Raw genomic sequence first — 25,212 nt, 5'->3', positions numbered from 1 at the left:
GACACTTTATAAAGTCGCACATTTTTTAGTAACAAACATGATTTAAAGCACGATCTAAAACTCCTGGTACGTGATATGCGGCTTTTAATTGTTAAAATGTTGGGTTGCTATACGGAAATCACATGATGAAATACGTTTAAACGCATCGTATGATAAAATATATTGGCTTGAAACACAATCTTGTAAAAACACATATCCAAAAGATAAAGGAAAAAAATTAAAACAAAATACGTTATCCGAAAAGTGTCCAAATTCTGTTGTAACTGCACGATTTTTGAAACCCATAGAATTCAAATGATTTGCAATGGCATAAAGGTGATAAATGTCAGGCTAGATTCCGGCATAGTTTTAATTTGGTCATGTAACCGAAATTAAAAGGAAAACCGAAGAATTTGAAAATATTGTTTGCATCTCTGAAAAGAAGGATCGATCTGCTTAAGGAATTTTTTTCCTCTGCGCAACAATTATTTCCTTGAAAACTAATACAAAACTAAAACAAGTAAAAATAATTTTTTTCTTGTCGTAAATCAAAGCAAAAAACTTTTTCTCCCGGACACCGCCTTCATGGTGGCATCACTTTAAAATCGTCATTACTGGTGATGAAATCTTTGCTTCACTTGCATGAGCCTTGATGTTCTGGTATGTTTATAAAATAGTTCCGCCTAAAATTATGCAACGCAAGCAATTTTTTTGTTTAAGAGTTTGCGCGCATTTTATCAGTGTTCAGTGTGCGGAAAAGAAATATTATAAGTATTTCTTATAAGGATAAGAATCTTGTGATGACGTATTATAGATATAAAACCCGCGAAATCTTATTTTTGGACTTCTGTGAATAAGAGTCATTGAACATCGACTTATTAAAATTCAACGTACTGCATAGTAACTCTGTTGTCCCATTTTGAGTTTTAAAAATACCGTCAAAACAAACATCGCTAACGACGGACACCAAAGAGACTCATGCGACTTTCGGCCTTACAGTGGTGGATATTGCACGTCCCTTGGCTATGCATTAAAAGCAAATTAAAGAAGATCCGCGTAATTTAAAAATTGTGCTGACAGTTATAAAGTTGCAGTGGTATAGAGCTTTGGTGCGCAGAACTTAAAGCTGGATTGAAACAGTAAAAATAAAAATCTTCAAGGCTTACGTGTCGCCATCATCGTCTTGACCAAATACATCAGGCATTGGGCTTGTTTCCGCCACAGTCCGCACGCAGTCGTTTGATTGTCCAGCAACTACAGCGGTCGTTGCGTGTGACTGCCGCTCGGCTGTGTCACTCAATAAATGCAAACCGGACGATGTCGCCGAAGACGTTGCTTCTATAACTCGGGTGTCCGCCTCATCGTGTTCAATCGCTCTTTTCTTTGATTTAGCTTTACTTCCGTTATCGTTACCGAGATCATCCGACGACGAAGATGTAGCGCTGATTAGCGCCGACACCGTTCGTCCCGGCGTTCGTTCATGATCGGTTGATAATGTCACGCAAGGGTAATCAGTAGGAGGCGTCTTGTTTACTTCAAGGGCAGAACTTGATTCTTGTTCTAGCTGATCCAGAATTGTTCCTTGTTTTTTGGACGTAGACCTTTGGCGACGCTTTCGAGTTTCTCCTGAAATCAACCAAACGTTTCAACACTTTCTAGTAGCCATTCTTTCAATTAAAATGTGATTCAATGTTGAATCGTTTCCATATATCAAACACAGCAAATTTAGTTTCTTCACAGCTGCTTTCATACACGACATTCCTTACAAACCTACCTGCCATCCTTTATGAAGTGTTTTGTAGATCCTTCTCTTCAGCATTTCAACTTTTAGCCAAGGATACTTCATATGTTCTTGTCACAAAACTGGAAAGACATGTTTTTAGTATTCATGGACCGACTACTGAAGCGAAATAAGAGATCATACACAATGCATATGTTATCTACATGGTTGTTTGTGATTGGATAGAATAGAGGAAGAAGGGGGTTTCCCCACATCTTGTTTATCCGGGGTAACGTCGACATGCAGAATATGGCGTCCGCTTTGCCCTGTTTTGCCCGACCAAGCCCGGCAAAGATTTTGTCTATCTTTTCTGTGTCGGTAAGGTTTTAAGCAAAATTAAATAACACTAACTTTGGTCAAAACCGCTTCGAAGTCTTCGATGAATTATTTACAAGCGGGCTGCCAGCATTGCCAGAAAATTTTGCTAGTCAAAAAATAAAATTATTCGACACATTATTACTGACGTAAATGGATTTTCACATGATTATTTTTATTCCGCAACTGCTGTGTGGAAACCTGTTTTCGATTGCTTTTGTTTGATCGAGCCAATGGTTTTTTTATGGAAATTTTTCGATCCATTGTTGTCAAGGACAAAACGACTTTGAATCTTCACATCAAATCAAATCGATCATAACTTCTTCTTCTTTAAATTTTGGAAATAAAGAAGCCTGCAACAGGAGAATCATTATGGGCTTGGCAATATTTTTTTCATTCTCTTAGTTACAATGGTACTCAGCCCCACGAAAAACCCGACCAATATTGATGATACTGTACCAAAGTGTTTTCTTTTGAGATTTTTTTTAGCATAAAAACAATGTCACGTTGATCTGTCACGCAACATGGTACACAAAAACTCGTTCCCAGGTTACTCTCTCACATGGGAACGAGTCTCAAAAATGGCGGCTACTTTGGTCTGAAAATCGATCTTTCTTCGCTGGTTTCTGTTGGGATCAAAGCTGAGATGATTGGTAAGATTAAAGAATAATTTGTTCGAATAGAGATTGCTTTTAAACTGTATTACCGGCGAGACAAGCTAGAAGGTCTTGAGGCGTACATTTTTCCACCGTTACGTAGTAGGTTGAAATAACTGATTTGTACGTTGCATCGATCCGCGCGCCATCAGCGAGTCTTGTGCACCAACCCGATATGCGATCGTCTTCGAAAACTAACATCAATTCTATATCTCTTTCTTAAAGTAATTTTATCAGTCATTCTACCGTTATTTATTTTTCTTTCACTAATCAAGTTAATCATTTAATCAAGTTGTATTAATTATAATGCAGTTCAACTTGAATGATGTAATGTTTTTTTCTTGCAATAGGATTCTTCTAAATATGACGATATCTTGCTTAAATATTACACATTAAGAGCTAAGAAATGCCAGAAATGGAGGTGAACATTAATTCTACTATAACCTTACCTTCTGACACCATCAACTTCATCTTTGAATTCACTCAGCCTGGGTCAGAAGAAGCCAGTGAAAATGGAAATGGGGTAACGTCAGAAAGGACTGGTAACCAATTTGGTGATGTGGCTCATTGCCAAGTAGGGTCACATGATGACCCAGATGTGTCAGCTGAGATATCATTTACAAATGATGTCAACCGCTCAAGTGGAAATGATGCAACACAGGAAACTTTGCGAAGTGATGTCATTGAACAAATAAATACTCATGTGACAAAAAGAAAGTCTTCAGAGAAATCAATGACAAATTCATCACAACTGTCAATTTCAAAACCACAGCGACCATTTATTTCAAATCAACGACAGCGAATGATTTCACAACGACGACAGCAATCGATTTCAAATCCACAACAGCCATCAATTTCAAGTGCTCAACAAAAACAACAAAGGCCATCAGATATGTTTAATATGCTCATCCAAAATGGACAAGTTGTTCCAAGAGTGTACGTCCAAACACCAGTTCAAACAGAACCTTTACAGAAAGGGGAAGCTTCAACCACAAGACCGCAAGGAGTAAAAAAATTAGCAAATGATAAAATTGTGGAAAGCATGGCAAATAATAACACAGTGGAAGACATAGCAAGTAGTGAGAAGGTTGAAGGCACTCAGATAACTAATTCTACTAAGCTGGCTCTTCGGAACTTTTTGAAAAAGAAATCTGCAGCAAATGTTGGTGAAACAAATGATAAAAGTGTTGTAGTTAATTCTGATCCTGAGGTCCAAATCCTTTCAACTGTCGGAGAATTTGAAGTGAGGAATGCTTGTGACAAAGATAGAGCTTGTTCAGATCAGTTGAGCAATACTCAGGAGGATGCGATAAATGTAACAACAGGAACTGAGAGTCAAAAAGTCCCAGAAGAAGTCCTCATTGTGGAATCTAGTTCACCGGACACAGTACAAACCAGTTCAAACTCTGCTCAAAAAGGCAATGATGATCAGCTATCAAATCAACAATCAGCCATCACAGAGTCAAATGCTGAAAGTACTGTTCAAGAAATAAAGCAAGGTGACAATAACATTACAAGTACCTCTGATAGTGCGTTGTCCAATGAGTCAACAACTACTACTCAAGAAGTGGATGTTGTTGTGCTCCCATCACTTTTGCAACCAAATGTTCCAAAAAAGACTGCAAAAAGGAGGGCTGAGAGAGTGCCGAAAGAACCAACAGGTAACAGACAAGTTTGGTTTGATGAAATAAATATTTTCAAAAGATAGTTTATTAGTTACCGGTATGCAAATTGATTATGTTGTTAGAGGTAAAGCCGTAATGGGCTATGGCATTAAATGCAATGTATGTACTACCTCTTCCAGTTGTGGAATGGTGAAATTCTTTAGACATAAGGTTGGACATACAAGAATTCTTTAGGGGAATAAGTGAAAAATAGTGGATTACTTAGGTAAAGGCCAAAAATTTCATGAAATTCAAACCTGAGTTCATGCCCTCCCTACTTATTAAAAAAAGTGCCTGGTCTCAGGTTAATGAAATTCTTGGAGGGCAGTCACATTAAGATTTCTAATAGAAATTATTCAGGGGTCTACACATATTAGTGAATTTGTTAGGGGTGGGGTCACTTTCAACGGATTTTAAGGGGGTAAGATTTTATTGACCAGTAAGGGGAGAGATTTTTTATGCAATCGCCCAATAGAGTCAACCTCTCCTTACAGTTACCTCTCTATAATATTACAGTTAGTTCACATACTACTCCAAAAGAGACCAAAATTTAAATAAACGCTAGCTCTATAATAAGGACACCTCCATAATATGGACACTCTTCTCTACCCCTTTGGTGTCTGTATTAAAGAGGTTCAAGTGTGTTCAAAATAACAATTTGATAGTCGCTGCTTGATTTCGCTTAGACTGTTCACAGCCTATCTTTTTTTCAACGCATACGATCGCAAGAGAAACAGCGAGGGTAGCGAGCGAACCGCGAGGGTGGGGTGGGGACCCCCTCGCACCTCCCGTTTTGCGCTGTCTTCCAGATCTCTTGCGATTCTCTTCGAAGAAAATTATGAGAAAGAAAGAGGGCTATGAACAGTCTCGATTTCGTTTGTTTATTCCACAGGCATCAAGAAAAAGAAGAAAAAGAACCCTCGCGAGTGTGTAGAATGCGGGAAAGTTTTGTCTTCCACGACACAATATTGTCAGCACATGAACATTCATTACGACCGAAGACCTCACAAGTGCAACGAATGTGGAAAAGCATTTCGTCAACGACAACACCTAGCCAAGCATAAATTAATTCACACCGGGGAAAAACCTTACGTGTGTCAGCACTGTGACAAAGCATTCAGGTCGGTTTACGCACGGCGAGACCATGAGCGGATCCACACAGGAGAGAAGCCTTGCAAATGCCCGCACTGTGACAAAATGTTTCGCAGCACAAACGCGCTGAAAGAACATGAAAAGGGCTTCCATAATATTCAAGAAAAGAAGATCTATACGTGTAAAGTTTGCGGTAAAACATTTTCTTGGTCTAGTGCACTTGCGGCACACAAAAAACGCCACGCAGACGTTTGGGCGTACAAATGCAATAAGTGTTCCAAGGCTTTCAAGAATTACAGCGCTTTGTGGAATCACAAGAAAACCCACTCGAAAGAGAAACCATTTGAGTGCGACATCTGTGGACAGCGCTTGAAAAAACGTGGAAATCTTAAAAGGCACATTTTGACGCAACATGAGCCTGAGGAGGCGGAAGAATGCCTTAAAACCAGCAAACAGTTTGAAAATTTCCGTGCAAAGAAAAACAAAAAACTGAATGATTTATGATTAATTTTGATCATGTGGGGTATGTTACAGTAAGATTTCGAGAAGTCAAAAATTAAGGTTGACCAACGATGGCAAGGATAGAAATGGATTACAGGATGAAAGAAAAAATAGATAGCAGAAGGCCCAACGTTTTCACGTTTGAAATTTTATATAAAAAAATGCGAATATGAAATAACAGTTACGCCCAGAAATTATAAAGAAGCTATAAAGTTCTTGCTTAAATTACATGTAAAAGTCACAATAGTAATTGCAGTTTTGTTAAGGTTAAAGTGATTCGTAACTCTCTTAGATTTTCTTGGATATCGCTTAGAAAAGGAAAACGCAAGATGTTTTTGTAAACTGTTTTTCGTTATTTAAAAACGCAAGATGTTTTTGTAAACTGTTTTTCGTTATTTACCAGCTTTCAGCCCCAAATACATTTTACATACATGTTGTACTTACCTCGAGGACGATGTTTGTTAATTAAGATATAAATTTATACGTTTCTCTATCTTGCTGTTAACTAGGTCATTTCCCGTGTTGGTTTTGGAGTCAGGGTCCTTCCACAGCAAATTAAACAACACTTCACTGTAATGCATCCCTCAACATTGACCGATAAGGTATATGTCTATAACTGCGAAAACTACACATATCCATCATAAAAAATCCTAAAAACTGGACTTTAGAGAGAGCGTTGGAAATCGACCCAAGCACTTACAGTCGAATCTTCATCAACGGCTTTCTGTCAAAAACGACAGGAGCACACGTGAAATCTTCCCCCCACCCCACCCCAACACTTCCGCGGAGACGAATACTACATAGATAAAGTTTCAATTACACCGGCTTTCAGTGTTACGTGCATAGCTATCTTTCTGCATCCATCTTTCGACATCGTCTTTCGACGTGCTGTTTGAAATGAGCCAATCAAAACCGATGCATACTGGTTAGTTTCATGCAAATATACTCACGAGTTCAGAAGGTCATGCTGGTGGGCTGTGAGTAGCGGATTTGGATCCGTCTTGTTTGTTTAGCACGTCGAAAAATAAGATGCCATGATGATTTCAATAGAAAGCCACTATGCACCTAACTCTAAAAGCGGGTGTAAGAACAGAAAACTAAAGGAAATTGCAACCTAGGATGTTTGACTACTAAAGAGAATTGTAGTAGAGATAAAGCGCAGTTGTGCCAATGTACAAGGCAATGGCGATGTTCAAAGGATAATCTCCAGACACAACAAAATAAATTTTTGTACTTGGACAAGTGGTTTTTGAAAAAGGCTAAACAACTGGATCATGGAAAACGGTAAACGGCCTTTCGGAACCTTTCGAATAAGAAAAAAAGAAAAACCTTCGAAATGATACTCTTGACAATATTGAAAGGAAGGCATAGAAATCAGTCGAACGTAATAAAAAGAACGGGAACTGAAAAGATTCGAAATCGGCTTTTCGAAAAAGACAAAGACGAGGTTGGACAAAACCTTCACCCCTATCCCTCGCCTACCCCTAGGGCTTTCCACAAGTTGCTCGAGATTTCCCAAAAAGTTGCCCGTAATTTCTCAAAACGTTGCTCAAAAGTTGCTCCAAAAATCCAAAAAAGTTGCTTCTGGTAATAAAAGTAGCTCGAAAGTTGCTCCAAAAAATCCAAAGCGCTGCTTCTAATCAAGATAATTTCTTTAAATATATGCTAATTTTCCTTTGAGGGTTAAATTCCTAAACAAAAAACATTTCTAAGCAGTTTTATGCAATTTTACAGCAAAAGAAGTATCTAAATAACATATCAAGGGCAAAACTTGAAAAATGATGACGTCATGTTTGCCGAGGAGTTTTGTAATGTTTTGGTGCAGAATTAGCTAAAAGTTGAAACGTCTTCAGACGTTTCTCGAAAACCTTCGTCAAACTTCGTAAATCTTCGGAAACGTTCGCATGGCCTTTGAACAACACTCGGATAAACTTCGGAGATCTTCGGTCTGGAAATTGCTCAAAATGCCTCGAGAGGGAAAAAGTTGCTCGAAGGGGAAAAAGTTGCTCGAAACATGAAAAGTAGCCAAAAAGTTGCCGAGCAACTTTACTTGTGGACCCCACCCCCATATTATCTAAACCCAGGCTTCCACGACCCATTTGGTCAGCGGCTATCAATCAATAAGAACTTTCCACGTCGAAAAGATTGTTTTGCGTGCAGAAATCTTTCTTTTCTACAAATTTACTCATTCGGAATGCAACCTGTGACTTCCTAGTGGACGGAAATCTACTACTTGATAGAAATGGATGGTCCTCAACCCGGCAAAGCACAGTTTGGCGCTGACGAAGAACAGAGCGGAGGACATGTTCCGAAGTCAGGTCATCTTGAAAATGCTGCCCCGGCTTTTCTTGTAGATACATTATACTTGGGTAAGTGAAAAGTCTGTTTTTTCTTAACCAATACCCAAATTACATTTAGTTTCTATAGGGTTTATGAACAAACTCTTTTATCGCTTAAGCGAACAGTTTTTGAACCCAAAATGGGCTAAAACTTTTGCAATTTTGTAAACCTGCAAACTGCACTTTCATACCTTGTGGCTGGTTGTGGTTGGTGTAATTTGATCCCGGAAATTCAAATTGTGTGCAACAATCCAGTAAATTTTTTAAATAATTTTAATTTGTCGCAGTTGTGTATTAGAAATTGTTCTGAATATATGTTACATTCTAAAATTATACAGTCACAAAAAATGCTTAAACTTAATTTATGTTTTAAGCTCAATATTATCTGTCCCACAGTTGTGCAAATATGTGCATAATTATCATTATTTAGGCAGGTGTCTGTTTTTACAGGTGAGGATAATTTAGCTCAGAAGATTTCCATTTTTAAGTTGTGAAATAAATTTATTTATTATTATTTTTGTTTACTGGGACAGCGAAAATTGTACAGATGCTGCAGGCAGGGGTCATTGGAAATTACAATGGAAGGGGGATCTCAAAGACCAAAACTTTTAAAGAAAAGCTTGTATGAAAAAAATCTCCTTTGGAGAAGTATGGATATTTTCTGGAGCAACAGCCATGAAATAAATGTTGTTCCAGACCCCTTGGACCATGGAAGGCTTTTTTGTTTGAATCTGATCCTGCATCCCTTCAGAAATTCCAGTTAAGCTTCCTCTTTCCTTTAGAAATTTAGGCCTTTTTTTCCTTTGAGAGCCCCCACCTCCTCTGATTTTTTCAATGACCTTCTATGGGGAGGGTATGGATGTTTCTGGAATGGCATATTTTGGCCAGATACTTTATGTCCATTTTCTTGTAACTCAAACTGGTCTTTTTTCATGCAGCCATCCAATCAGTAAGGGAAAATAAACTTATGAGTTCCTGACTAAAATTGTTGATGAGAATGTTTGCACAACAAATATACAGGTGTGGGATTCTTGGAACGTTATGGCTGGTTTATTGTTCTTGGTCTTGTAATTCTGGTGTTCCTTTGGATTAAGTTGAAGCCGTATTGGAAAGAACTGCAGAACAAATGGGAACGCCAACGGGAAATTGCTAACTTTGGTAAGTAAGACAGTCATGTGTCTGGCCAATAGCTGTCTTTCTCTATTGAGTCAACGAAACCTTTATTACTTGTATACATGTACGTGTAGACTTTTATAACTGTGTGCATCATCTGTGTGCCAGTTATGTTTAGTATCAAGGTCCTGGAAATTTTTGTGATATAATTTAAACTGACTTGGTCCCTTCAATCGGTGTGTTCAAAGGAAACTGGAAACACTAAAAAAAAATTGCAATTCTACTGACTGTTCAGAGTTAACTTTTCTCTTTATCATGCCAGCAGTTGTTCTGAAATTTAGTGAGGTTGTAAGGATGAAGTGGTGCCCTTTTTGCAAATGGGTAACCTTTGACTCTTTATTCACACTTTTGTTAGTGGCCTCTTTAGCAAATATTTTTACATTAAAAACAGGTAACATAAAAGACTTTTAAAACAATGACAAGTTCCTAAAAATTGTATAGTTCTTGAATACAAAATTTCCCCTGAATCACTGACTAGTTACTGTCAAAGTATTAATTTTGTTATCCACCTTACCACTTACATGTACCCCCAGACCCAATAAAAGCAGCAAGTCAACAGGAAAGAATGGAGGAGGCCAGACGAAGATGGCAAGAAAAACAAGATGCAAAAGCTGCTAAGTTTATTGAGGACAAAATGCAGGTCAGTAAATTCTGTATTTTCTCGATTAAACGCCGGTTACCGAATAAAACGCAGAGTCTTCAACGTGCAATTGAAAATAGACCCCTCAGGTATTTATTTGTGGTATAATAAGCTGTAGGTGTATTAGCCAGATACATTTTTGTCAAAAAGATTGAATAAAAACCGTTGCAACCGGAGTCAAATAAACGCCGGGTTCACCAGGCTAAAAGTAAGTTTGAAATAAATGCCGGGCGTTTATTCGAGAAAATACAGTAAACACAAAACCACCCCTGTGGCGAGCCATCAACAAAGTAAATGCATCTTGAGTCAGTATTTCTTAACTATTTGACGATAGTGCCTTGTTAAATATGTAGTCAGTAATAGTGATGTGATGTTGTTTGATTTTTTTTTCAGTCAGAAGAAGATAAGAGGAGAGAAAAGATAGAGGACTGGGACAGACACCAAGAGGGGAAAGGATATCGCACTAAAAGATACAAATCTCCTGTTAGTAACTATTAAATATTTTATTTTGATGTTAATGCTCGATCAAACAAACATGAGAGTCAGTGAGAAATGAGAGTTGGACAAGAGCTTTATTTAGACCTCATGGACTATCATTAGCAAAAAAATAATCAAACAAGCTGACAGAGGACAAGATATACATTATCATCATCATCATCATCATCATCGTCAGGGATGTAGCGAAGAAAACACTAAGCCGGCTCATGAACGAGCCCAGCTGGCCTTTCTGACCTTGGCAGCTCTAAAAGTTTACCCAAGCCTTTGTTTTCATGTGAAATTTCAGCCAGATTTAAGTTCTATTTCAGCCAGTTAAATTAGCCGGCAGCCAGCCCTTAGCAACATCCCTGCATCGTCGTCATTGTCTGCATGTCAAAGGAGTGAAAACTCTTGATATTTACTCTCATGAAACTTTGACCAGGTTCAAATTTTAAAAGTAAGCACATGAGTCAGCAAGAGTGCATAGAAGTACTGTATGTCATTGGTCAAGTGGAAGAAATTTTGAACTTTGATCTATTCTCTTTACATATAAGTCTCATTCTTGTTCAAGACCTAAGTTCTGTGGATTTCATTCATTTAACAATGTTTTTGTCTTCTTTTGGACTTTGTACATTTACGGTAAGTCAGGGATGGCGGAGCCGGGGGGGGGGGGCTGGGGGAGGCTTTATCCCCCCCACTTTTTTCGAAAAAATAAAGACTTATTAAGAGAAGAGTCTCTTAAGCCCCCCCCCACCACTTAAAGTCACTAGTCAGCCCCCCCCACCTGGAGAACTGCTCCGCCGTCCCTGTAAGTGTGTTTATTTTAAAATTTGTTTTTAGGCTGAATCAACTGATTCCAAGAATTCTTCAAAACCAAAGAAACCTGACAAGCCTCTTAGAAAATCAGGTAGAACTTAATGATTTTTTTTATAATTTGTTAATGCTTGGGTGTCCCTGTGTAGGCTACTTTTTGTTAGTTTGAATTTCAGCCAACAATTTTATTACCTTTTCTACTAAGAGAGATCTGAATTAGTGGCACCCTATGCATGGCATCAAAACCAGGCAGGGATTTTTATTTGACAAGTATAGAAACATGAAACATGGGATCTGGAATTTATTTTTAAATTACAGTGTCTGTCCTCCTCAATTTACGGATAATTTAAATTTTTATTATTAATATTGAAGTTATTGAGCCCACCAAATGACTTCATACAAATTAAGGGAAGCAAGTGTTCAAGAGCATAATTAATTTGTTCTGGGCAATAAATTATGGACAGTACCATGTAAAAAGGCACATAATTTTGACATAATTGTTATTCATATTTTGTCTGCAGATTACAGTCCATTGACTGGGGGTGGGGGTGGATTCAGTTACAGACCATCAAGAAGAGGCAAGTATTATACTTATGTTTAATATAACTGTGAATGTGTAAGGCACAGTAGACCCCAGAATAAGATGCCTGGGTTCAAGTGCTAGCTGTGTCAACCCGACAGAATATTAATATTGTATACCTGCCAACTCTCACGCCTTAGGCGTGAGTCTCACGCCTGCAAGTTGAAAACTTCGATCTCACGCTTACGAACCAATTTCTCACGCCTAGTCGAAAAATGTGAGTTATGTAATGTTTAATAAATGAGCAGCTTAGTGTTTTATCAAGTTTGAACGGCTTAAAACTTTTCTGATGTAGATCAACTCATTCTTTCACTAATATTTACATTTGGGGTTATTTTGGCCTAGAAAAGTGGGCGTAAAGTTTAACCGTGTCTTTATCAGATATAAAGATACTCATTAAATATTAATTTCTTTTGTATTTTCTTTATGAATTATTAATGAGTTTGTTAAAACAACCATAAATGGCACACTTTCCAAACATATGTAAACTCAAACCAATGCTAGAAACAAAAACTCCATGTAAATTGAGTAAATGACGATACTTTCCCCGAAATCTTAAGTCGGAGTTTTGACAAGAAAAGCATTGAGAATGTGGTCGTGTTTAGCAAAACGCGTCCTAGGCCTGTGTTCGGGATATGTTCGCAATGTTTTCGGAATACTTCGGACATCGTTGGGAAACTTCGGAACTGGTCGTGTCATCTCCGGAAATCCTAGCACTTTCAAGATAAAAATCTCACGCCTTTGACCCAGAAAAAGTTGGCAGGTATAATATTGGGGAATAAACTGTAATGGACTAGCATCCCATCCATAGAGAGTCACAAACCTTTTAATCACTTGGTGCTAATGGTACTGGATATATTAAGCTCAGACTTTACATTACCTTACCAGTCTTTAAGACCAAGAATTACGGTGGGCGCGCTTTTTCATCTTGCGCGCCAACATTGTGGAACAGTCTCCCACTTGATGTGAGAAGTGCTCCATCGGTTGACACTTTTAAAACCAAGCTTAAAACGTTTTTATTCAATAATGATCTTTAGTATTTTTTTTCTTTTCTTTTTTAATGAATTTTAGTATTTTATAATGAATTTTAGTATTTTTAATGAACTTTAGATTTTAAGAATTTAGTATTTTTATCCTATTGTAATTTTAAATATTTTTACTTGTAAGGGCATTGAGATTTTAAATGTAATGCACTAGAAATAAATAAAAAAAAAATAAAAAAAATATATACGTGTTGCACTTGTACCGGTATCTAATTTATGTGTGTTTTTTAGCTGACTGATTTTTCACTGTTCTAGGTGCTGGTGGAGGAGGAGGATGAGGTTAAATCTACACACAGTCACTGAATACCAATCTAGACTTGACTATGCTGTAAATAGTAATATACTGGTAATATATTGTTATTTGTAGAGAAATTTAGTTGCTGCCTTTAATAATGTAAGTAGCAAGTTTGTTGGTAATTTGGTGGGTTGTTGTGTAGTTATATATATAGACCTGAATGTAAATCAATTAATGGAGTTCACTTTCTTCTAGTTCTCTGTATGTCAAACAGAGTTTATGATATTTACCTTTTAAACACAATCGATTTGTGAAAAGGTTAATTGATGCTTATACTAGAAGTTCTCTGTGTAAATAAAACTAAAAAAATGTTTACTTAGTAATAAATTACTACTTAATTAAGTAGACTTTCTACAGTATTTATACCAAAATTGGAAACCAGACAGGACCTAGTGAGCTTTTAATAAGCAATTAAAATATTGAATTATTGATAAAAAAAGTGTAAACAGTATTCTTGACCATGTTGCTACATTTTAAGAATAAAGTAGCAAGTCTTCAGAAATACCTAGACTGTTGAGACCGTCAAGAAGAATTAAATTAATGTTGCCTTAAACTGTGTATATTTGAAAAAAATTAAGTTTGGGTTATTTGAGGTAGTAAAGAAATATTATTTTAAAAGAGAAGTGCAGACTGATGTTAGACAGAGCAATTTTCAAATGGTTGGGAAAAATGAATCCATCACTGGGGGTGGCTTGATTTAAGTCGGGAATTTGTATTGTATTTTATTTCAATTGTTGTAGCTCACTACAGGAAAAATAATTTTGATATAAGCTAACGTTCAAACTCATCCAGGTGTAGTCTAAATTCAATTTTTTAATTCTTAGTGTAAAACTACAGAATGTGTATTCGTATTACAGTATAACCCTTAAACAGGTCCTCATGCATGCCCCAGACTCAGGGAAATAAAGTGCAAATACATAATATTATAGACTTAAGAGATTCTCTAAAGACAATTAAAAAATATTGTTAAACACAATTACTACTGACACTCTTATTTTGCTTTGATTGTCTTTTATTCGTCCTTTTTACAATATTATCCAGATTTAGGTTAATTATTACTTAAAGGGAAACAAGGGTCTAGAAAAATTTTACCTTAAATGAAAGCCCATGTGTTCAGGACTTCAAAAATAGTTGTCATTTGGTGAAGCGCCGCCTTGAATTTTAGCAAGAGGGCTTTGAAATCGTCCAAAATCACCGCTTTCGAACACCGACGGCCGCCATCTTGAATGACGTAGGCTATGACGTTGCATTAGTCAAAGCTGGTTTTGCAATGACCCAGATCTTCGGTGCAAAAGTAATATCTAATAAAGCCCAGAATATTATGGTTCGCTGCCTGGATGCTGGCTGCAGCAACACATACAAAAAACTAAGGGATGGGTCACCCTTCACAAGTTCCTGAGGGTGAAAAAATCGAAAAAAGTGGCACGCCAAGACATATAAACGAGAGGGTAAATGCGGTAAATGACCGAAGCGCGGGAACTGTTTTCTCTGATCCGATCATTTTACACTAATTATAAAATGACTACGAGCAAGATTTCCAGGTACGTAAATTGTTTACATGTACTTTACATTTTGCATCCTCATGATAAGTAGTGTGCAGTATTCCGAGTTTATAACATTTATTTTTAAGTGGATATGCTAAATTTGTTCCTGAAATCAGCACGAATTTTCTGACCGTAAGCGGCGATGTAATTGTTATCGATTTGTTCACGAAAAAAGCCGCAGCACACACAATCAGCCAGTGTTTTATTTTATTTTGTCTCAGGAATAGTTGCTAAATCTAAGGAATCCTCCCGTCTCGTAGGGATATTACACTGTTTATTGTTATCATCGCCTTTCTGATCTTTGTGTCACGCAGTTGAGATTACCAATATTTATACTGACTGGTACATGTATTTCCTTACAGACGGAGCTATTTGGAACAAAAGGAAAACAAACCGCCACTAAAGGAGGAAGCTATTCCTACCATTTTCAGCTACACTTCTGAAAATATAGTCTGTCAAGCTAGTATTGAGCTAACAATCGTTTTAAAAATCAGGCACATATCACTGAACATGAGCGACCATGAGCCGATCGGCGAATGGTTTGCGATGGCTTTATTTATATTTTTCACGTAGAATAACAAACCTCTGGCGCCCGGAATGGTAGAGTCGCAAAGTTTTACGTTTACGAAAACTGCAAGACAAGAAGAAAATAAAGACACTTTAGACTCTGATCGGGCGAAAATATTTCCCTGAAAATACTTATACTCAGATGAAATCAAAACACAATATTAAATTTTTGCGAAGCTAAGGCCATCAAAGTTACGACGATGGTCAATGAAACTTCTACGCTACTCTAATTTGATATCTGTTTGACCGAAACTCGATGAAAAAACATCTCATTCAAGCTCTGTAGCCAATGTAGAAATGTGAGCAAAAATAAAACATCTGAGTTGCCGTGCGTGCAAATAATTATAATAGGCTTTGGCGACAACTCGGAACAACGCGAAGACTTAATTAAAAGTCGTCGATAAGCGAATGTTGCCATAGCATTGTTGTTCTACTTTTTTCAATCAAGCTTTCTTTTCTTTTCATTTCCAACGCGGTAAACCAGTTGAGTATGACGCGAACAAAGTTTGGTGACGAAGTTTCAACATAACAACGGCATTGTTGTCAAGGGCAAACTTCTCTGTTACCATTGGTAACAAATTTGTTTTTGTAACTGCCTTGCTCGACAATCTCGATGCTTAAATAAATACAAACGTCTACAAATATCGTCAGCAACACTTTATTACGCTTTCAAATAAAAAATATATACACAGAGACAACGATAAAAGAAACAAATAACGAAATATATTATGCCTTAGCTGTTTTATATCGACGGTAACAGATCTGTGTTGAGAGTTGACGTTATGTTTAACGTGCGTCACTTTACCTTCCTCGTTAGAGTTCCTGTTCAACTGAAATTTTATCGTTTTCCAACTCCAGGGATTTTCTAGCAGCTTTAAGAATTCCTTCAGCTTTAAATAATATATCTTTCTCAAGTGCAAAATGAATAATTCGCGAACTGAAATGAAGAACATTTAGCGTTTCGTAAAGCTGACAAAAGCTAACACCATTTCGGATCGAAATTTCAAAATATTAGCCAATCAAAAAATTGCTCAATTAAAACTGACGCCATCTTGGATCGAAATTAGCCAATCAAAAAATTGCCCTGTTTCCCGAGAGGTCCTCCTTGTATAAAAGAACTTTGGCGGTCAGTACCTGTAACGACAAGTTACCAATGGAAACAGAGAAGTTTGCGCTTGACAACAATGCCGTTGTTATGTTGAAACTTCGTCACCAAACTTTGTTCGCGTCATACTCAACTGGAAATCGTAGTACCATTTTTAGGATGAGTTAGTAGCCTAAAATACGAAGCTACAAGTTGTAGGATTTCCGAGAAAATCCACCGCGACTTCATAATTAATTAGTTTTTAGTAATTTAATTAGTTTTTGTCTCGCATCGCATGCAGTCGTCTAAAAAAAATGTTTTACGTCGCGTAGAATTTATTGGTCATTTTACCACTGAAAGAAAAATTACAATGTTTTACTTTTTTCTCGAGTTGTCTCCTACAAATAAAAAAACAACTCACCATTAAAGTCGCATTTGTGAACTGACAAGTGGCTTGCGTGCTGGTTCCGTAAGGTATCTCTGTATTAAAATGTTTACCTTTGAGGGTTGTTAGTAATCTGCGTAACGGCGGAACGCGGAACGGCGTAACGGCGGAACGAGAAACGGCGTAACGACATTTTTTTTCTGTTTTTTTTTTTTAACAAAAAAAAAACAAAAAACAGTTAATATATCTCACAAAATAAATGGCATGCATATCTTCTTTATCCTTCGAAGTCGATCTAGAGCGAAGTTTTCAAGGAGAAGCGAGACTCAATCGAGACAATAAAACGTACAAAGTCGAAGCAAGTCAACAAAGCCGTTCACAAAAAAAATAGAAAGGCCTGTAAAGTTACTGATTTCGCATGAAAAAAAAAAAACAGAAATGAAAAGCCCACAACAAGGGGTATTTTCAGTTGGTCACCCAGCCAAGTACTTACCCCGCCCAACAGGGCTTAACTTCGGCGATTGGATAAGAACCGTTGCTTTCCATGTGATATCAGAAAGAGCGTAAATCAGCTCATTTCTAGCTGTGCTGGTATTCTGGTAAAAAAGACTTATTACTGTTCCTAAAAATCGTATGGTTTTAATTTTTTCATTTTTGCCTTCAGGACAACAAAATGACGAAGGACTTTTTGGTCACGTAACCTTTTATTACGTCACAAATATGCATTTATGCTTCCAGGAATGACAGAAAATCTTTTTTCCATAAAGTTTCTTTTCCCTTTTACTTTCTGCATTAATACAACCAATGTGCAATGCCAATTGCACTACTATTAAGACAAAAAGGCAGTCAAAGTTGGGTTTATTACACAAGGGGGAGGCCCCATTTATTGACTCTATTTTTTTCCAACTTCAAAATGTCATATCTCATTCAGTATTGGTCGTATGTACAAACTGTTTTCTGTTTTCAACTTCTATTGACGCGCTCTATCTTAAAAATTAAGACAATTCTTAACTTTAATTTTAACAAAAGTGTGACGTCATCAATTATGACGTCATAGTGACAAGTTCTACAAGCGAGTCTTTCAAAATGATTGGCATATAGTCTTATGTTAACCTACCAAGTTTAGCAAGCAGACGATCAACATCAACAAAGTTATTTAAAATCTCAACAAAAACCCAATTTTAGATAAAACGTTTGGGGGGGGGGGGGGGGGGGGTGGTTTAGCACCTACGTGCACTTGGATTGTCTTTGTAAACAGTGAAACAAACAAAACACAACAAAAATGTCTCTCCAAGACTGTCTAGAATCCAAACACGTTTTTCAGATAATCTATTTGCATTTGATCCATCGCATCTGCACCTTCCACTTGAAGTAATCCCGGATGAAAGAATGGATGCCTGGACTTGATACACTGTAACGTGCAGTGATAATAGTGATTGGCCTCACTGCTAATTCGAGACTGGCCATACTTATCTCTGTACTGATCCCGCTCAGAATGCCGGACAACCAAACCTATGAAAGGTGGTCCTGCTGGGGAGCGAAACTCTACGTGACAAGAACTACATTTTTTTACTCGGTTACTTAATTTCGTAACTACGAAAGGGTTGCTGTTATGCCACGGCTTTGATCCTGTAAGACCCGGTGTGTACTGCTGGAGTGTGTTGCCGGGTTGTCCTGTGAGGATGTGCTGCTTTATAGCGCTGCTGGGCCCTGCAATGGTGAACTGCTGGAGTGTACCTCCGGTCTGCCCTGCTAATGTTAGCTCCTGAAATGTGCTACTGGCTTGCCCTGTTTGGGTGTAGTGCTGGGATGTGCTACCGGCTTGCCCTGTTTGGGTGTAGTGCTGGGATGTGCTACCGGCTTGCCCTGTTTGGGTGTAGTGATGGGATGTGCCGTCAGCTTGCCCTGTTTGGGTGTAGTGCTGGGATGTGCTACCGGCTTGCCCTGTTTGGGTGTAGTGCTGGGTTGTGCTGCCGATATGCCATGCTGAGAATGTGCTGTTGGGTTGCCCTATCGGGGTGTACTGCTGAAATGTGGCACCTGGTTGTCTGGTCGGAGTGAACTGTTGTGGTCCGTTGAAGGTCTGGCGGGGTGTTTCCACCGGAAAACTACCTATCGGACTGGAGTAGTGTTGTGCTGTTCTACTTCCTGGCTTCCAACCGAGCTGGTGATCTGGAGGCAAAATCTGCGCTGCACAACCTTGAATGTTCATCCCATCAGGAGGTGAAGAAAGCTGGTCACTCTCGGGAGGTTTCTGAGAAGTTGTTAAGGGATAACTGCATCTTCGCGCTAGCGTTTCTTGTAATGGAACCGTCAATGTTGATGTTACTGGAGGTGTCGATTTTCGCGCCCTTTTCGGTTTCCCCCCTTTTGGCCTGCTGCTCTCACATTAACGTTACTGGTAGACAACCTGTGGGATCAACGAAAAGCAATCAACGGGAATGAAGCGTGGGAGAATCTTACTAAAGGACATTTTCGTCCGAAAACAAAGAAAGCAAAAAAAAAATCTTTTAAACCGTAGCTTGTATTTCAGTTAGTTCTAACTAGACTGATTAAATCCGTTCGTTGCATGGCTGCTAACATTCTATCTACAAAATTGGGCTGAGATGAAGGAAAGTATAATGACAATAAAAAACGATTGGGAATAAAAAGGGTTCTTCTTAAGCATACGATCTGGCATTGTTTTAAGGGTTACTTAAAAGGTTTTGAGGGGAACACGACAAATTCAACCCAGATTTTTATCCGAACCAATATACCCGTTTATCTATCACGCACACCCTGCATGAACAAACTCACTGGCCGAAAAGCTTGCCTAAATTGACATTTTTCGTGACTACTCAAGAGTAACGCAATTACCAACGTTTTCGATATTTTTATTTCGTGACAGATAAGTTAAAGTATAATGCTTGTGGGCAAGACAACCACTTTCGGGATTAGTTGGATTTGTTAAAATTAGTCTGTTCGCAGTCTTCTATTTTCCCGTGAGATCGTCACCGAATCGTTCCTGAATCTTTGCCTTTATTATGAGCGTAACCTGGGGAGAGGACAATAATCCAGCACACCACCCCTGGGGTGGATTTTCGTCCTCTCCCCAGGTTACAACCGTGAATGAAACAAAGATGGCGGCCCGTTTTCAGTATTCGTCGGTGGCGTTCTCACAGGAAAATAGAGAACTGTACAGCCTACATTAAAAGTAACGAATGCAGAGCGAAATGTAAGGTTCATCTCCGTAAATGGCAAAGGAAAGGAGCCCCTGGAAAAATCAAGATGCATTTTTGGTAAGTCTTAAGACTTCACTTTATTTGGTTTTAACTTGGTATGAATGTTTTGTTTACGTCATCCTGGTCAAATAAACGGGTTCGGAAGTTAGTCTCATGTGAAATCAAAAGTGACACATATACGATTTATATTTTATATTCGGAAAATTCCTTTGTGGAATAAATGAACAAAATTACCACCACAGAAACGAAACCAAAGCCAATTAATTAACGAAGGAATTACTATCCGCATGAAAATGGACGGTTTTTCTTTGCAACAGGCAACGTCGTTCACAGGGCTGTCCCCTTCTAATTTCCCAATTAAAGGGAACAACCTTGGGAAACATTTGCGATTTTATAAACAATAAACATAATTCATGCTCCAATATGGTAAGCAGACCACATATTTATAATATGTATCTTCACTTAATGCATAACTCACTGTGATCCAATTTGTATTCTGCAATTTGCACAAAATTTGTACTGCAGATAAGTCTATAATACATACGAGTATCATAGTAAATGGTTTGAAAGCAGGAGTATCAGTAGGTCGCATATGTGATCATCCAAATGACAGAAGTTTTGAAAATAACGGTTGTTGGTGACTAATGTTTCGACAAGCTGAGCGGATCATCTTCAGAGAGTCTGAAGATGACTTCCGCTTATGTTGTCGAAACATCAGTCACCAACAACAGTTCCTTTCAGAACTACTCTCTCTTGGACGATAACACTATGCAACTTACATATGAGTACATATCATTACCTGTACAAGTTAGGCTCTCCTGACTTAGCTACCCAGCTCAGAAAGTTTTCCAAATTATTGTCCCTTTCAGCCACAGCTACCGAGTGAGAACATATGTTTGGCGTTGAACGGTACATCAAGCATGAACAGCTCACTTTCCCATTTGGGCCAATTGCTACAACATTAGGGTTGTCTGGCTTGGATCGACTGTACACAAAAAATTTCTTCTCGCCATCTCCCTCGTTAGGAAGCTGAACGACGCTGTCAGGCTTCATAAGATACTCACTTGCTTTGTTCCAAATTGCTGACAACACTGACTCTGTGACCTGCAAGTTGGCACTGGTGTATGGAACAGAAAGTTGCCCTGTTTTAGTTGCTGGCTCAGTTGGGACTTCACTTGCACCTAATTCAAGATTCAGGATCTTGGCAACGTGCCTCCTCCTAGATTCTACTGTCATACCGTGCATCCACACATGCTCCTTAACTTCCAGATAAGAATACTCATCTTTAAAGCGATATTGTCCCTTCCTCAGTATGGCTCGTACAAGCCCTTGGTGCTGGTTTAATGCCACAGATTTGGCTAGGACTACAAATTCGGGCAGTGACATCTCTTCATAGTCTGCTGCTTCTTTCAATACATGATTGCCTGCTTCAGCTGCATTGCTTGTCATCTTTTCGCCAGGTTGAAGACCAGCCTTCAGACGAACTCCTGCCGATAAGCTCCCTTTTATCATATCAGCTTTCTTTGACATCCAGTTGAAGAACTTTGGCTCACATCCTTCGGGGAGAAGCTCCCGTTCCTTCTTGTTCCACTCAGGCTCTAGAGACGCTAGAACTGCATCGAAGGTTTCATCATCATTGGCATCCAGAAGACCTTCGTGGTATATATCATCTTCCACAAAACCAAATATATGGTTGAGAAAGCCACGTTGTGCTTCTCCCTTGATGCCTATTGATTTCAGCTCGTCCTTCACATTCTCGGTAAAATGCTTTACACACCGCAACTGGCAAGACTCTGGATAAAACACCTTCCATGCTTTTATGAGGCCTGGCTCACCATCAGTAACGGAAGCTCTTAGATCGTTAACTCCGGGCTCGACTTCTTTCAGTTTGCTTGCAAGGTGGCAATATGCGCTGTAACTTCTTGTCATATGTACCAGGGTTGGCCCGATAAAGACTGGTGGCTTACCATCACGCACATTTTCGAGTAGAAGGTTCTTGTACGTTGTAGGGGTCACGTAGAACTCCCCCATGTTGAAGGTGGTGTCAATGCATAAGGGGTAAAACTGTAACGGGCCACAGCAAAAGCGTGTGATATCGTGAAATTGATACGGAAGACCAGTGATGCACATAGCCTCTGGCCAGGCTGACACACCATGTATAAAGGATTCGCCCTCACTATCCAACTCCTGATTGGCCATGAGCATCAAACTGTAAAGTTTATCTTTCCGCGCCTCTAAGCCAGGTATCCCATTCTCTTGTTTCTCCTTCTCTTTGGTTTGTCTCCGCATGTTGTATATTTGCATGCGATCACGTGGTGTGCTCGCACTATCTGTCGCGTCAATAAGGGAAGAGGTTTGGGCAATCTTTGCCATAGCTTTCATTGGCTTGGTTGTGCACGCTGCCTCTTTAATCTTTTCTTTTGTTGTGACATTGGTAGGTAGAAAAGGTACAGTTTTATCCTTCTTATTTCCGTGAGCAAGAACTTCAAACTTCTTCTCCTTTGTTTGGAAATTGTACTGGAGAAGAGCAATGCCACCAATGGTGTTACCCTGATTGTCCTCGGCATATGACACGAACTGACGAAACTCTTCACATGACTTGCTTGTGCGATATTTCCTTCTGAGGTAGACGTAATCGCTTCCACCTTTAACGTACCGCCTTGCAATGAAAGTCTTCTTCAGCTCCCCTTTTGGATCTCTACGAACACGGAATGTCCAGGTATGGCAGCCCTTGTTGGCATATGCTCCATTGTCGTCATAGGGAAGATCCTCTACTCGCACACTTGATGTCCGAATCAAGAAGCTTACATTCTGTTGGCAATGCATTGGTTGTTTAGTGCAAACAAAATCGGGGTTGTGTTCATTCAGCAAGATGTCTAAAACCTTCTCAAAGGAAAGGCTCTCTGTTTTTCCTTTCACAAAAATTGGGGTTTCTCTGTCGCTGTTAAACAACTGTGGTTCATCGCTTTCATTTGGAAGGACAACACCATCTTTACTAGATGACATGGACATGGGAGGGGCATCTTTATCGTCAACATTGTCTGCAGAGCCTTTGGTACTATAATTGAAAGCACATGGATGCACTATATCATTTATCTCCACAAAAAAATCCTGAAGCACTTGGTAGATATTTAATTTAAAGTAAAGAAACCTATTACATGTTAATGTTACACTTAAAGTAATCGTATATTTTCAGTGGTGTCTAACGTTCAAGTGAAAAGAAATGAAAAAAAAAATCAGTTTAAGGTTATGGTGACCTTAATGAACATTTTATTTATTTATTTATTTATTTCTTAATTAATTAATTATTTAATTTAAAATCCATGAAATTTACCTTTGTTTTGTCCAAGGGCACTCCTCTAGACTTTCGTTAGAATCACTGGAATCACTTGAAGCCCTAGCCACTGGTATGCTAAGCCAAGATTGAAAAGAAAAAAGAAACAAACGATCTGTTATTTTTCTTCATATAACAGCTATTAAATAGAAAACAACATGTGCAGTTATATGCATGTTTTATATATTCAGACTGGGTGGAGACTATTTATACTCTGTAAGCTAGCTCATTAAAAGAGTCCAATGTGTGTTATGTCCAATGTTTTAACAACATATTACCTTGCAGTGCTTCTAGGTCTGGACTTCACTGGGCTCAAACTTTTAAAATTTTCAGCAAGATCTCCAATCTGAAGACGTCAAATATATATTTTAGTACATAACAGATTATGTATTCTCTGTTATATGATCATACCCTTGTTGGATAGGTAAGTAGGTAGGCAGGCAGGCAGGTAGGTGGGTGGCAGTCAGGCAGGTGGGTACATGTAGGTAGGGAGGGTGGGAGGGAGGGAGGGAGGGAGGGAGGGAGAGAAGGAGAGAGGGAGGGAGGGGACGGACTGACAGAGGGAGGAACAGACAGAGGGAGGGAGGAAGTGAGGTAGGTGGGTAGGTAGGTAAGTAGGTAGGTGAACTAATATATACATTATGTATTATAGAAGTGAAGGGAAATAAATACAATAATAATAATAGCAATAATAATAATAATATATGTTTTTAAAAAAATTACAATTGATCAGATACTTTATTTCACACAATCATTAAAAAATCAATAAAAAGATTAATAATTAAAAAAACAGCCGACTAATAATACTATTATTATTATTATTACTATTACTATTATTATTATTATCATTATTTTAATAATCGATTCCAACAACCCCACTGCTACAGAATGCGTGACATGTGGGGGAGGGAAGGGTAGTTTGGACAATCTGAATACCACAATGAAAATTTTAGATAAAGAAAAGAAGAAGTGAAAAGTGTTATCTATGATTTGCAAGAGATGGGTATTTTTTAAGGCACGATAAATTTACATTACTGGTCTATCCTGGGCTAGTCTGTGCTGAGACGTTGCGTGACACGATGTTTCCGCGAAAATGAATTCTGGAAAATGTATCGATTTTCACACAAATAAAAGTGTTGTGGTACGCATATAAAACTTATGACATGGATAATCTTACCCCAGGAGTGCGTCCTCTGACATTAACATCATCTACATGGGAGAAGCATTGAATGAACATGTAAGCATAAAGCTAAGTAATATAAGGACAAAAGAAATGCACACAGTGTGAGTCTTACGTACCACAGAGACTTCGCTCCTCGACAAAGATTACTTCTGGAAAACAATCATAATTGAAAGCAATTTGTTACGACAATAGCACTTCAACAAACCGACAAATTAATAAAGAAACAACTACAATGAACATTTAAGACGAAAAAATCACTCAGAAAGGGAAGTAAAGCGACTGAAAGTACGAAATTTAACTTACCATCATCACTCTCTTCCATGACGGCCTCGTGTGTCGTGAGAAAGTGCGCCCGCGAAAAATTGCCCCGGGGAAATCTCGCAAACAGGCGGGAAAAGGTAGTAAATCGCGCCAAATACGAATTCTTCAACAATAAACCTTTCTTAAATCCTTAACTCATAATCCTGGGACGAAATCGACATAGAAGGATTTAAGAAAATATAGGTATCCTTCATTTTATGGAATATATTTACTGTTTGTTTGTCCA

At 38.4% G+C, this 25,212-nt stretch overlaps 3 protein-coding genes and 1 long non-coding RNA gene across 4 annotated transcripts in view; 3 read left to right on the top strand and 1 right to left on the bottom strand.

Annotated features, from left to right (window-relative positions):
* LOC144662107 (uncharacterized) overlaps positions 1-1,890 on the bottom strand; it is a 16,089-nt gene extending 14,199 nt beyond the window's left edge. The window contains exons 1-2 of the mRNA XM_078522849.1: positions 1,754-1,890; positions 1,146-1,605 (exon numbers count right to left, since the gene is read on the bottom strand). Of these exons, the coding sequence (XP_078378975.1) occupies positions 1,146-1,605; positions 1,754-1,760 (467 nt within the window). The 5' untranslated portion in view covers positions 1,761-1,890. The remainder of the gene's footprint in view (positions 1-1,145; positions 1,606-1,753) is intronic.
* Positions 1,891-2,650: 760 nt separating this feature from the next.
* Positions 2,651-6,340, top strand: LOC144662083 (uncharacterized). Its single transcript, XM_078522822.1, has 3 exons — positions 2,651-2,727; positions 3,081-4,391; positions 5,287-6,340. Exons 2-3 carry the CDS (start codon positions 3,137-3,139, stop codon positions 5,988-5,990), a joined length of 1,959 nt encoding a protein of 652 aa, XP_078378948.1. The 5' UTR covers positions 2,651-2,727; positions 3,081-3,136; the 3' UTR covers positions 5,991-6,340.
* Positions 6,341-8,107: 1,767 nt separating this feature from the next.
* LOC144663970 (selenoprotein S-like) lies at positions 8,108-14,323 on the top strand. The gene is made up of 7 exons (XM_078525068.1): positions 8,108-8,356; positions 9,347-9,484; positions 10,033-10,139; positions 10,533-10,622; positions 11,457-11,523; positions 11,951-12,007; positions 13,308-14,323. Exons 1-7 carry the CDS (start codon positions 8,230-8,232, stop codon positions 13,328-13,330), a joined length of 609 nt encoding a protein of 202 aa, XP_078381194.1. The 5' UTR covers positions 8,108-8,229; the 3' UTR covers positions 13,331-14,323.
* A 216-nt stretch (positions 14,324-14,539) lies between these two features.
* Positions 14,540-15,785, top strand: LOC144663971 (uncharacterized). The gene is made up of 2 exons (XR_013572708.1): positions 14,540-14,888; positions 15,254-15,785. It is a non-coding gene; the product is annotated as an uncharacterized LOC144663971 (long non-coding RNA).
* Positions 15,786-25,212: the final 9,427 nt, after the last annotated feature.

This window comes from Oculina patagonica, chromosome 8, assembly GCF_052425735.1.
Source record: "Oculina patagonica isolate OP01 chromosome 8, crgOcupat, whole genome shotgun sequence".
NCBI classification, from domain to species: Eukaryota; Metazoa; Cnidaria; class Anthozoa; order Scleractinia; family Oculinidae; genus Oculina; species Oculina patagonica.
This window is presented reverse-complemented; position numbering and strand designations above follow the sequence as displayed.

Coding starts and splice junctions, on each gene's coding strand:
- LOC144662083 (XM_078522822.1), top strand. CDS start 3,137: ATGCCAGAAATGGAGGTGAACATTAATTCTACTATAACCTTACCTTCT. Junction 4,392..5,286: donor AGTGCCGAAAGAACCAACAG/GTAACAGACAAG, acceptor TTTATTCCACAG/GCATCAAGAAAAAGAAGAAA.
- LOC144663970 (XM_078525068.1), top strand. CDS start 8,230: ATGGATGGTCCTCAACCCGGCAAAGCACAGTTTGGCGCTGACGAAGAA. Junction 9,485..10,032: donor ACGGGAAATTGCTAACTTTG/GTAAGTAAGACA, acceptor ATGTACCCCCAG/ACCCAATAAAAGCAGCAAGT. Junction 10,623..11,456: donor CTAAAAGATACAAATCTCCT/GTTAGTAACTAT, acceptor ATTTGTTTTTAG/GCTGAATCAACTGATTCCAA.